Source organism: Procambarus clarkii, chromosome 20 (genome assembly GCF_040958095.1).
Source record: "Procambarus clarkii isolate CNS0578487 chromosome 20, FALCON_Pclarkii_2.0, whole genome shotgun sequence".
In the NCBI taxonomy this organism is placed as follows: domain Eukaryota; kingdom Metazoa; phylum Arthropoda; class Malacostraca; order Decapoda; family Cambaridae; genus Procambarus; species Procambarus clarkii.
In genome coordinates this window covers 40,549,317-40,562,395 of record NC_091169.1, presented here as the reverse complement: position 1 = coordinate 40,562,395, position 13,079 = coordinate 40,549,317, and the positions used below count along the sequence as shown (strand labels likewise).

Here is a 13,079-nt window from a genome sequence, read left to right as displayed (position 1 = left end):
GCATGCAGCATGAGCTAACAGCATTGCTGTTCAGCTTGTGACCACAGCATCGCCTAAAAATGTCAAAACAAATATGTAACTGCGATTATTTAGCGATGACAATATTACAGATGACTCCTGTGATAAAAATGACCAGGACTGTGATAATAGCAGAACTGTTGTGACAATTAGCACGTGTGGGAGTAGTAATACTGTGGGAGGGAGAGAGATAGAGTCGTTTACTGACTGTGTGGCCACCTGTTATTGTCTGCATTCACAATACCAGCTCAGTGGTTCTCTATGGTGAACACAAATGTAGATACTTATATATAACGTGTGTGTATTAGTGTAATAACAGCAAAAGGATTATGTTGGGAGGAGTCATTTGGGTGACGGAGGTGGCGTCATCTGCATGACTTGTCTAGCTATGTAGAGGGTGGCCACTATGCACCCTACACGCTTAGGTGTACAGTTACGGTGCATACAACATGAAGATACTTATATATAATGTGTGTATATAGTGTAATAACACCCCAAACAGTATTGTTGGGGGAGAAATTTAGTGTGCCTGACCTTGAATGAGTGAGGAAGGCAGCCACCAGCTGACTGAGTGTAGCGATGTCTCTTAGTTCCTGAACTAACTACATCAGCTTAGTTGTACAGTTGTGGTGAACAAAACATGTAGATACTTATATATAATGTGTGTATATAATGTAATAACTGCAAAACTATTTGTTTATTGTTTTATGAACGTAATAATTGAACCACTAATATGAACACCATACTGTTGAGTACTGTATAGCGATGATTCACACATTTTATTATATAAATCTATCACACTACACACTATTGAATAATATTACTGCAAAAAAAAACTAAGAACAAATCTGAGACATTAAAATAATTAGGTAATAATATCTTTGTGGCAACTCCCACCTGTCAGCTCGGGTGACGCTGACCGCCTCTGACGGTCAGCGGAGGAGGGTGGTGGCGATGTCTTCTGACTGTGTGTGGCCACCTTTTATTGACTGCACTCACCATACCAGCTTAGTGGTTCGCTATGGTGAACACAAATGTAGATACTTATATATAACGTGTGTATAGAGGGTATAAACAGCAAGAGGAGTAGGTTGGGAGCCGCCATTTTGGTGAGGGCGGTGGCGTCGTCTGCCACCGTGCAGACGACGGTGATGTTTACTGGTTACCACGATGGTCTTTGGGCACCATACAAGTTTACTTGTAAAAGTATGGTGAATAAAACAGGTAGATATTTATATATAATGTGTGTATATAGCGTAATAACACCACAAACAGTATTGTTGGAGGAGAAATATTAGGCGTCTGGCCTCGAGGGCGGCAGCCATCATCTGACTGTGTGAGGTCCTACGTCTTTGTGCCTTTACTCACCATACAAGCTTAGATGTACAGTTATGGTGAACAAAACATGTAAATACTTATATATAATGTCTGTATATAAAAGCAAAAACAGTATGGTGGGTGGAGAATGGTGGCAAGTCAGGTGAGGTGAGGGAGGGAGGGAGTGGCAGTCAGTGGCGGGCTGCCACTGCCTGCCACTGCCACTCAGCATACCAACTTAGTGGTTCATTATGCTGAACACGAATGTAGATACTTATATATAGCGCCTGTATATAGTGAATAAAAGCAAAAACAGTATTGTGGGAGGAGAATGTGGGTGAGTCAGGTGACTTGAGGGAGGGCGTGAGTGGCTGGCTGGTACACGGCGGTCACTCCTCGTTACTTTTTGACTTATAATAGCAACTTAGTGGTTCGTTATGGTGAACAAAACATGCAGATACTTATATATAACCTGTGTATATAGTGTAATAACCGACAAAGTATTTGTTCACTGTTTGATGAACATAATTGAATCAACAATATGCACACCATATTTTTGAGTACAGCGATGATTCACTCATTTTATTATATAAATATATCACACTACACACTATTGAATAATATTACAGCAAAAAAAACTACGAAAAATCAGAGACATTGAAATAATTAGGTAATTATCTCTTTGTGGCAACTCCGACCTGACAGCTGGCGATCAACAGACCGCCTGGGACGCACGCCGAGTCAGCGCCTGTTTTTTGCCAGACTTCCCCACCCTGTAACGACCGCTTACCCTGTCGTAAGGGAGAAGGAAAGGAGGGGAGAAGGGGAGGGAAAAAGGGGGAGAAGGGAGAACCAATGATCTGAGCCCCAGATCATTACAACCCTATAGTGGGCAATATATGCCACTTACGATTTTTTTATTATTTTTCCCATGATCAGTGAACACAAATTAACAGGTTAGGAAGAAAAAAGTGTTTTTTTTTTTTTTTGTATGCGCCTGTGGGTGTCAAATGGTATATAGCCATTGATTACAAATAGTTTACTTAAAAATGAATTGTCAGAATATGACATCTACATTTCTTCACCTCACTATAGCCAAACTAAAACATTGTAATTAGATTTATTTGTATTTTTCCCAACATCAAGAATTAATGTTTTATGATATAAAAAAGGTGAAAGAATTTATAATTTTTTATGTGCACCTTGAAAGGAACAAAAATAACAGTGTGCAGTTTGAGGATAAATATAACCAAAAATACCCTCCTCATCCACTCCTCATATCTTCCATACTGGATACCACAGTATCTACTGTATAACATGAAATCAGCCTCATCACACTTCAACACTACATATACAGCAGAATTCTATCATTTAATAAAACCAAGTACACAACACATTATGATGAATGCACAGTAATGTACTTTGATGGTTAATATACATTACATTAAAAATAAGTACAGCAGATGAAATTCTGTACCTACCCATGTATTCTGGCTAGTGGAAAAATCAGACACAATTTCTGATGAAACTCTGAGAATTCACGATAAGATCGAAATAGGTATGATGGTTCTCGCTGTCCTTCTCGCTCTACTTCCAAAATATAAACATAGTACTTGTTTGGGTTGTATCGCTTTTGATAGCTATAAAGCCTTACCATATGAATTTTTCCATCTTGTGATAACCTGTAAGAAATAAGTTAACCACTTAAGTGCAGCTATCAATATAGTCAAGTCTGCCATGAGCAAAAATTTAAAAAATTCAGAAAAATACTTTTCTTATAGAATTATTAATTTGGATGCAAAATGTATAGAAAATTGGGAATAAAAATAAAAAAACAGCGTTGAGTGTAATGGAACGCCAGTTTCTGGGTGAGACCCTAAGGCTCCCCGGAGTTAACTTGGCTGATATGAATGTATTAGACCCTGGCATCAGTCAATGCGTATAGAATTCTAGGCCTACAGGGAACCACGGGTCAGAACCTGGCCCCCCTCAGAGAGGCACGAGGAGCAATGACCTATAGAAACCCCAGTGTGATTGGAAGCATTCTATGTCTGCCGTCGACCGAGTCAGGTACGCAGAAAGGTAAGCACCCCAAAACAAACCCCCTTATTATGGTTAAAATATTCATACTGAAAGTCAAAATAGTGGACAGAACTCCCCAAATAAAAACAAGCATGGAGTCACCACGTCACTGTGCCGCTGTCTGCGCACCTTCCCCTCCCTGGGAGGGGGAAGGGGGAGCCACAGACCCCCCCGACGCTGGCTATCCACCCTGCAGTTCTGAGGCTGGATGTCAAAACCGCAAAAAAAAGCCGACCAGAGGGATGCAGGGAGCCTCCAGGTCGCACCCAGAAACTGGCGTTTCATTACATTCAATGCTGGTTTTCTGGTGGGAGTCCCTATGGCTCCCAAGAGCTACTTACCAAAAGACAAAAACCAAGAAGGACTTACCCGGGAGGCGGTCAGCCCTCGCTCCTTAACGTTAAGTCGAGACAATTAGCTGCAACCGCCGACCCAATGTCACACAGGCCCGACTAGGTAGCAAGCGGCCAGGACCCTATTCAACCTCCAAAAACCCCATGCCCTAATGTCAGCCCAAGATATGTTACTGAAGATGGCAGCCAGCGCAGCAAACTTATGAACATCATGGGCATGAGGTTAGACTGCAGGCTGACTGGACCGAATAACACTGTGAACGACCTGGGAAACCCGAACCCTGGAACAGGGAAGAAGGGAAACGGGATCAATCCAAAGCGCATCCCTGGCCCCGGACCCTGTAACGCACAGGTAGCCGTGGAGGGCCACAACCAGACACAACACATGATGCACCCCCGGCCTAACCAATCAGGCATTAACATCCCAAGGACCCCTCCAGAAAGCAGCAGTCTCTTTCTTCACCAGAAAAGAAGGAGATGGCTTCAAACGAACAAACCTACCACCAGGACCAAAAGAGCAGAAACCCGATCCAGAGAGCACGAAGCTCCTCGAACCGACCCCCAGAGGTCAATGCCAACAGAAAGAGAGAGCCTTGGAAAAACAATCCTTAACTAAAGGGGCCAACGCAAACCAAGGAGGAGAGAGATAGAACCCGACCCTATGACCAAAACGACTCAGGCAGCGCATGAACATGCTGGAGGTGAAACAACACACGAGATAGCTTGTGGAACGAAGCAGAAGTTACATCAACGCCGAATGCACACTGCAGCAACTTTGCCAGTGCCGCAGCGCTGGCAACAGTCTTCGGCATAATATGACGGTCCTGGAACGACCAGGAAAGGAAGGGCAAGACAACCCTATCAGAGACAGAAGTAAATCTACGAAGGGATAAGAAATAACAGAAGGACAGCCAGGAAACTTCATACTGCTGCCGAGACGAAGCACACAGGTGGGACACCATCAATGAAGCCACCTGCTCACCATACAAGTGGTGATAGACTCGAGTCAGAAAGACCAAACGCGAAGACTCTAGGAAAAGATCGAACCAGAGCTAAACCCACGCAAACACAACTAGGTGAGTACAACTAGGTGAATACACTTTGGAGCCTGGTGCTGAGATGGGGAAGGTGTAGAAGGAGGGTGGTGGCCAGAGGTCTGGCGAGCCATGCTGGACAAAACTGGGGAAGGTGGGGAACGTGAGGGAAGGGCAGTAGTAGATGGAACTACATTGAGTAGATGGAATTCACCAACTCCTCCAACACCAAATCCCTAAACACAATAGAGGCCAACTTCGGGGCACCTACTTGATCACCTAGCCTCAAATAGCAAACAATGGGAAAAACAAACCGATAAAGTGGCTGCTGCCCAATAAACCTGAGCTAGGAGGCTCTACTAGAAGAGAGACCTAGTGAAGGCAAGCATTAGGCCTCTGGGTGGATGGAATCACCCACCCAATAGCAGCATGAGGAGACATGCCATGTAGCAATGATGATGGACATCACTTGAACTCACAAGCAGTGTGGGATGGCAAGCCAATCCATAGCAAATCACACAAAGATCCATGGAGTTTTAAAGGGCCTTAACATAAGGACCAGGGTGGACACCCAGGCACTAGGAATGCTAACCAGACAAACTGATGCCAAGAGCAGACTTTAGGATAAACGTGGCTCCAAAGGGTGTCAGTGGAGCACTTGTATGTACAAACACATGAAACCCAATGCACCCCCCTTAATCATTAACTCTCGAATGCCCCCTATCTCAGAGCCTCGCAGAGGAGTCAATGACACTTGCACCACTCTGGGCGAGATATTCTGAGAGGTTGGCCTCTCAGGGGTGAACTCCCAAGTCCACCAGAGAAGTCACTGTCAGGGCAGGGACAACACCAACATGGCAAAGGAAGAGCAGCCCTAAACCATGTGCACCTCAAGGTGAAAACTGACCAAATTCTACACAAGTTGAATTTGTATACACATGCATGTGAAGCAAAAACTAATACCAGAAATGATGCACAATGCAAATGCACCCACAGGACAAAGTCTAAAGAATGGCTCATACTTATCTTGAAATTCAGACTTGCAGGCTAGCAATTCAAGGAGTGATCCAAGGAAGTGGACGTAAGCAACAAGACTGAGCTCTTTTGACATGGGTAGCCAGAGCTCCCAATAGTGCTGCCACTTGGCAGTTGCCAAGTGTAACTAATGGTTTCGACCTAACTGCTGGGTGGATTGTTTACAGAATTGTTTGCTGCTTCGTTTCTCTGTGAATCTTGCATTTGACTGTTTAGCTTATACTGTATATTCTGGGTGTTTCCTTGATGAGGTTAATCATAATCACCTACTCCTTTAGCCTCTGTGAAAGGAAACCTTTAGCCAGGTTCTGGTCTCCAAAAGAAAATACAGACTCCTAGGGCTGATGTGATTCATTTATGGAGTTAACTCAGCAAGTTAGCTAAAATAGTGGCTCCTGAAAAATTTGCTGTGGTTTATTATTATTATTATTTGTGTTTTTAAACTTATTTTTTAATGACCATGCTTATGTTTTAAAACTATATTTCAATGAAATATACCAATAAATCTGAAAACATGGCTCAAGGGTAAAGTTGACTCGAACCCTTAAATACATTTGTATTAAAGTTACTGCATATATAACTAGATAATAAGTAGATAACTAGATAATAAGTAGATAACAAAATAACTTATGCATATCTGTAACTTACGTGTAAGTACGTGGGATGAATGACAAGAGGTCATCTGAATGATCCCCTGAAAACCTCAGCTGTGCTAGATTGTGAATGAAGAAGTTAACCTGAAATTAAATAAAAGCAGAAATTGTTACCGTGATAAAATATAACAGTTTCCTCATTTAATTTATCATTTAATTTGTTTATGGTATAAGGGGACTGTTTTCTTTCCAATAAGAGAAAAACATTTTGCCCATACATGAAGAACAGTATCACTGTGATTTTGGTGCAACAATTATTGCCGTGTTCACATACCATTACGGTATTTGATGGGAAAGGTATTACCAAGAAATTTTATATGAAGAACACACCAGAGAACATATACCCCAAACATACCAGAGGCAACTCTGTCAGTGCAAGAGTAGCACTACTGAGCACCCAGAGTAGGAAACCCCAAGCACAGGCAGCTTGAAGTGCAACAGAAGCCAAGCCCACATAACAAAGCCAAAGCCAGAGAAAACATGAATGTGAAACCAATATTAAAATAAAGAAACAAAACACAAGCAATATTCCCAGCAGGACAAATGAAATTCAAGGATGGTCAGCACTTTGTACTGTATATGCAGACGATGAGTCACAATAACATGGATGAAGATATGAAGACTAAACCACACACCAAAAGATGAGGAAACGATGACAATTCGGTCCGTCCTGAACCATAATCAAGTCAACTGTGATGGGGGCGAGGAAGGCACGTGCATTAACTACTGTACTGCACAGAGTGCCTTAACCCTTACACTGTGCAGCACATCAATAACTGTCACGGAATTGCACACCACAGCTATTGATGTGTTGGAGTACTGTGCAAGATTTAAAAGTCCCAAGGCTACACAGGGTTCACATCAGCTTCCTCAGGGCTCTTGTAAACAGACACCATTTAAAAAAAAATGTGGGCAACATTCCCGGGTGTGAGAGCCTTAGTACTGAGTTAGCAACCAAGGCAGGCACATGCAGCATGAGCTAACAGCACTGCTGTTCAGCTTGTGACCACAGCATCACCTAAAAATTATAAAAAAAAAAAACAGCGTTGAATGTAATGAAACACCATTTTCTGGGTGAGTCCCGAGGGTGTCCCGGAGGCTCTAAGGAGCTATCCAGGCTGATATTACTTATATTAGATTTTGCCATCAGTGTGAATGGAGTTCATAGGCCTACTGGGGACCACGAGCCATAACCTGGCTCCCTCAGAGACGCACGAGGAGCAATGGCCTATAGAAACCTCCATGTGGTTAGAAGCATTCTGTGTCTGCCATCGACCGGGTCAGACACCCGGAAAGGTAAGACTCCCAAAACAAACCCCCTATTCTGGCTAAGAAATTGCTACTAAAAGCTGAACTAGTGGAGAGAACTCCCAAAACAAAAACGAGCAAACAAGCATGACGTCACCACGTCGCCGTCTGTGCAGATACCCCCTCCCCGGGAAGGGAAAAGAAGGCGCCCTTGTGCTGGCTACCCAAAATCCTAGTTCTGAAGCTGGATATCAAAAACACGTGAAAAAACGCCGACCGGAGGGAGCGAGGGTTGCCGGGGAGCCTCCGGGTCTCACGGAGCTACTTACCAACAGGGACTTACCCGGGAGGCGGTTGTTGCTCGCCCCTTAACGCGAAGTCAAGACAAATGGCTGCAATTGCCGACCCAGAGCGACATAGGCCCACTGAGGCCCAGAAACAGTAACTAGGTAACGTGCAGCCAGGCCCTTGTTCGACCGCCAAAAACCCCGCACCTGAATGTCAACCCAAGACATGTTACCAAAGACGGCAGCAAGTACAGCAAACTTACGAATGTTGTGGGCACAGAGATAGACCGCAGGCTGGCTGGACTGAATAACCCTGCGGAAGACATGGGAGACCTGAACCCTGGAACAGGGAAGAAGGGAAACCGGATGAACCCAATGCGCGTCCCAGGTCACGGAGGCCGTGAAGCGCAAATAACAATGGAGAGCTGCAACTGGACCCAACATACAGTATGATGCACCCCTGGCCGAACAAGCCGCGGGGGACACTAAAGCCCCGAAATCATCTCAAGATAACCTCAAGATAACCTTGACCAGTCCTGCCTGAAAGCGTCAACCCCAACAGCCTCGCAATCGGGAAGGGTGCCACATATAACGGAAAAATTTAAAGGCTGAAGCATGAATAACTAGCTACATGTGTTGAAATCTTCTTACATTTTCTGTGATGAAACAAGATGACAAGATAAGGGAATATACTGTACAGTACTGTAAACCTCACTTGGTTTTCCTTCGTCTTTGTCATCATAGTTCAGTGACCCATGACTTTGAAAGCTTCAGATTAATAAATCATTTCTAAAACCGGTGTTTTAATAGCTCTTTATTATCCAAATTATATTTCTAAACTAAAACAAAAAATATACTGTAATATAATAGACATCTGCTATTTGAGAAATTATTTATGTTATTGGCTCAAGCTTTCAAAACAACTCGAGCGCAGGTAGACTGGTCTATTCCCTGTACACACAGCACCATGTGCTTTTCATTCAAATTGATCGCTACGGTTCAGTGGAGGTAATAATAATGGTTCAGTGGAATAATAATAATGGTAGTGATAATAATAATGTAATATGTAATAATAAATAATAATAATAATAATAATAATAATAATAATAATAATAATAATAATAATAATAATAATAATAATAATAATAATAATAATAATAATAGTAATAATAATGATAATACATTGCCAATGGTAATAATACACAATCGACTTGAGAATATTCCCATATTCCCATCAGTGTTATTATAATAATAATAATAATAATAATAATAATAATAATAATAATAGTAATAGTAATAATAATGATAATACATTGCCAATGGTAATAATACACAATCGACTTGAGAAGGGTCCAGGACGGACCGAAATGTCGTCGTCTCTTCACCTTCTAATGTGTGGTCTGGTCAAACTACTTCAGCCACATTATTGTGACTCATCGCCTGCATGCGGTAATAATACAGTTCAGTTGAGGTAATAATAAGTGATAATCGAGGTAACGGCCTCGAAATAATAAAATTAATAAATCATTTCTAAAATAAGTATTTTTATAACTCTTATTATCCTAATAATGTTGCTGAACTAAATATATAATCCAAAAATATATATGATATAAATCCAATATTTGAAAGAAATTTGTTACTGGATCTGGCTTAAACTTCAGCCTACCATAGGGTGTATAAACCTAGTTCCTCGGTGTTAGTCGCCCATTCACCTGCCCAAATCCACCTACCCCACCCGAATAGCCACCCACGCTCACCACCTGCCCAAATAGCAGCCCATGCACACTGCCAGCCCAAATAGCCGTCCATCCACCTGCCAAAATCCACCCACCCAGCCCGAATAGCTGCCCACCAACACCGCCGGCCCAAATAGCCGCCCATCTGCCTGAAAGCCTGCCCGCCAGTTAGTCACCATTCCATCCATGATCATGTGATTGATGTTCAAAGATAAACATTCCAGATTTTTGAGCTAGTGAAGAATGGTTGGAAAGATTTAAGAATAGGCATAATATTAAGAACAGAAAAAATTGCTGAAGAATCATTAGCCAGCTGAAACCAACACAACAGCAGCAAGCACCAGCAAAGCTGATGCAAACATCTAGAACATCATGTGTGGGGTACACAGTTAGAACATGTGTTTAATTTAAGTGCTGTACATAATGTTAAAGTGTTAAAATTAAAGTTGCAGTAATTTTAGTGTACAATAGTTTTCATAAACTGTATTGTAGTACTCAACATACAGCAGAACTACATAATATAATGCTAACTGCATAATACAGTACTGTACAAATTTATTGTTCTGTATTCAAAACTCTATAAGAATTCAAGATGAACATACTCCAACAATAAGGTAAATAAAACTATAACAGTATTTTTTAGTAGAGTAGCAATATATAGGTACAGTATATAATATGATAATGCATTTTTATTGTGTACAAGAAAAAAGAGACACACTGATGCAAACGCCTCTTGAAGGTCACCTGTTGCAACGAATCCAACCCTGCAACAAACTGGGGTTGATCCCATATAGTGCACCGAATCGAGGTTGAACTAGTTGTCAACTCAGGGGTGTTGTATATTTTTCATATGTTATCTGTTCATTTTGATATTAGAGTAAATTGTCAATTTTTCACTTGAGTATTTCTTCACTCCTTTGCAATTTTCCTACTGCAAAGGCCAATGGGGCATTTTTATTTTTATTAATACGAAGTGCGTGCCACATTCCATCTACCTGTATAGCTGCACTACTGAGTCACATCACATTAAATGGGGGGCCTGTCATAGAAGCTTTTACCATCACATTAAATGGGGGTCTGCCAACATGAGCTTTTGCTTAAATGTTTGTGTCAATTGTCATACTTGGCTCTTTCACTTTTTAAGTATTCATTTTAAAATCACTTTCATATTGGTGACAAACTATTTACATTACAAGTGTAGCAATTTGTGATGTTTATTAGACTGACTTTTGGTTACGTGATGTTTTATGCGCAAATTCATGCTCGTAATGGTCGATCTTCTAAGCTGTTGCTTTACCTTACTTGCCCATAATAATTTTGTCCCAGCTGAAGTGACTCATTAAGGCAGATCACCCCCTCGGGTACTTATCTTGTACTTTGTCTCTGAACTACTATATATGGTTCTACTTTGAATTACGAAATTGTTGAGAAAGTATTGGGTCAAAGTTCCTTTTGCATTCAGAATTTTGTTGCAAGTTCGGGACACGTACCCATATTCCCATCAGTGTTGACACTCTCCACACCCCTAAGCCTTCGTTCAAAGTCCGTGATTAACTGTTCAGGTAGGGAGTTTGCTATTCTGTCACAGAGCACAAGGAATGGTAGATTCTGCCGTTAATTTCTGAAACTTCAGTAGGAAACCTCTTGCCCTTATCCTCAATAGTTGAGAATATTCACTAGAGTACCAGGTACAGACATCTCTACACATTTCTCTCAATTTTACTGCCTTCAAACATTCATTTATTTTGTTTATTAAGTCCTTACTAAAGTCAAACGACTGTGGAACCAATTCTACCAGTGAGTTGGTCAAGAAAACTCTGCAGGAATTTAATATCCTGCTTCACAAGAATCTCTAGAACGTAGTTATCAGACCATAAAGTCTTTACTTAAAAAGTTCTGTATCAGTACTGTGAAAGATTGGGATACTCAATTAGACCTCCGCAGACTTGTTTTCAGAAACACTCCCAATGTATCCCTTGGGGTATCTTTCTATAAGATGCTCTATGGCCATAAGTGCCATGGTTCCCTTAAAGCTTTTAAAGATTCATTAACTTCTAACACCTTCAGTGATTCCCTCAATGTTTCTCAGTTTTTTAACAGAAAAACAAAAAACAGGGACCCTGGTGCAACAAGGCACGGCCAGAACAAAAAAAACAAGTGACAGTGAACATACAAGACATATGGCACAAGGAATATAAACAATATCACAAGGATGCTAGCAGAGGCAGAGGGAATGACTGCTGGCATGAAATAAAACCAAAGTATATCCCACATGTTAGCAAGTCCACTAAGAAAGCATTTGAAATTCCAGTAAGATATTTTTAGACAATACATTACAGATGACAAGGTTGAGAAACATCTTTGCCAGTTACAAGGAAAGGCTTGGGAGTGACAGTGCAAACACTACACCTCGGCCACAATGTTCCTCTCAATGTTTGCTGATGATGCAAAAATTATGAGAAGAATCAAGACGGATGAAGATAGACAGAGACTACAGGATGACCTGGATAAATTGGAGGAATGGTCTAGAAAATGGCTGCTAAAGTTCAACTCAGGAAAGTGTAAGGTGATGAAATTAGGCGAAGGGAGCAGGAGGCTGAACACAAGGTATCATCTGGGAGGGGAAATCCTGCAAGAGTCAAATAGAGAGAAAGATCTGGGGGTTGATATCACACCGAACCTGTCCCCGGAGGCCCACATCAAAAGAATATCAGCGGCATATGCTAGACTGGCCAACATAAGAACTGCCTTTAGAAACTTGTGTAAGGAATCTTTCAGAACCCTGTATACCACTTATGTAAGACCAATCCTGGAGTATGCAGCTCCAGCCTGGAGTCCATACCTAGTTAAGCACAAGACAAAGTTAGAGAAGATTCAGCGGTATGCCACCAGGCTCGTCCCAGAACTGAGAGGATTGAGCTACAAGGAAAGGCTAAAGGAGCTGAACCTCACATCCCTGGAAAACAGAAGAGTAAGGGGAGACATGATAACCACCTACAAAATTCTCAGGGGAATTGACAGGGGAGACAAAGACAAACTCTTCAGCACGGGTGGGACACGAACAAGGGGACACAGATGGAAACTTAGTACCCAGATGAGCCACAGAGACGTTAGGAAGAATTTTTTCAGTGTCAGAGTAGTTAATAAATGGAATGCATTAGGCAGTGATGTGGTGGAGGCTGACTCCATACACAGTTTCAAATGTAGATATGATAGAGCCCAGTAGGCTCAGGAATCTGTACACCAGTTGATTGACAGTTGGGAGGCAGGACCAAAGAGCCAAAGCTCAACCCCCGCAAGCACAATTAGGCGAGTA

At 41.8% G+C, this 13,079-nt stretch overlaps 1 protein-coding gene across 4 annotated transcripts in view; it reads right to left on the bottom strand.

The window, feature by feature from the left end:
• Nucleotides 1-13,079, bottom strand: part of LOC123755348 (phosphatidylinositol 4-phosphate 3-kinase C2 domain-containing subunit alpha) — a 232,027-nt gene that overhangs the window by 15,317 nt on the left and 203,631 nt on the right. For all 4 annotated transcript variants that reach the window (XM_045737887.2, XM_045737888.2, XM_069327888.1 and 1 more), the window contains 2 exons: nt 6,488-6,576; nt 2,817-3,017 (listed from right to left, as the gene is read on the bottom strand). In XM_045737887.2, coding sequence (XP_045593843.1) covers nt 2,817-3,017; nt 6,488-6,576 — 290 coding nt within the window. The remainder of the gene's footprint in view (nt 1-2,816; nt 3,018-6,487; nt 6,577-13,079) is intronic.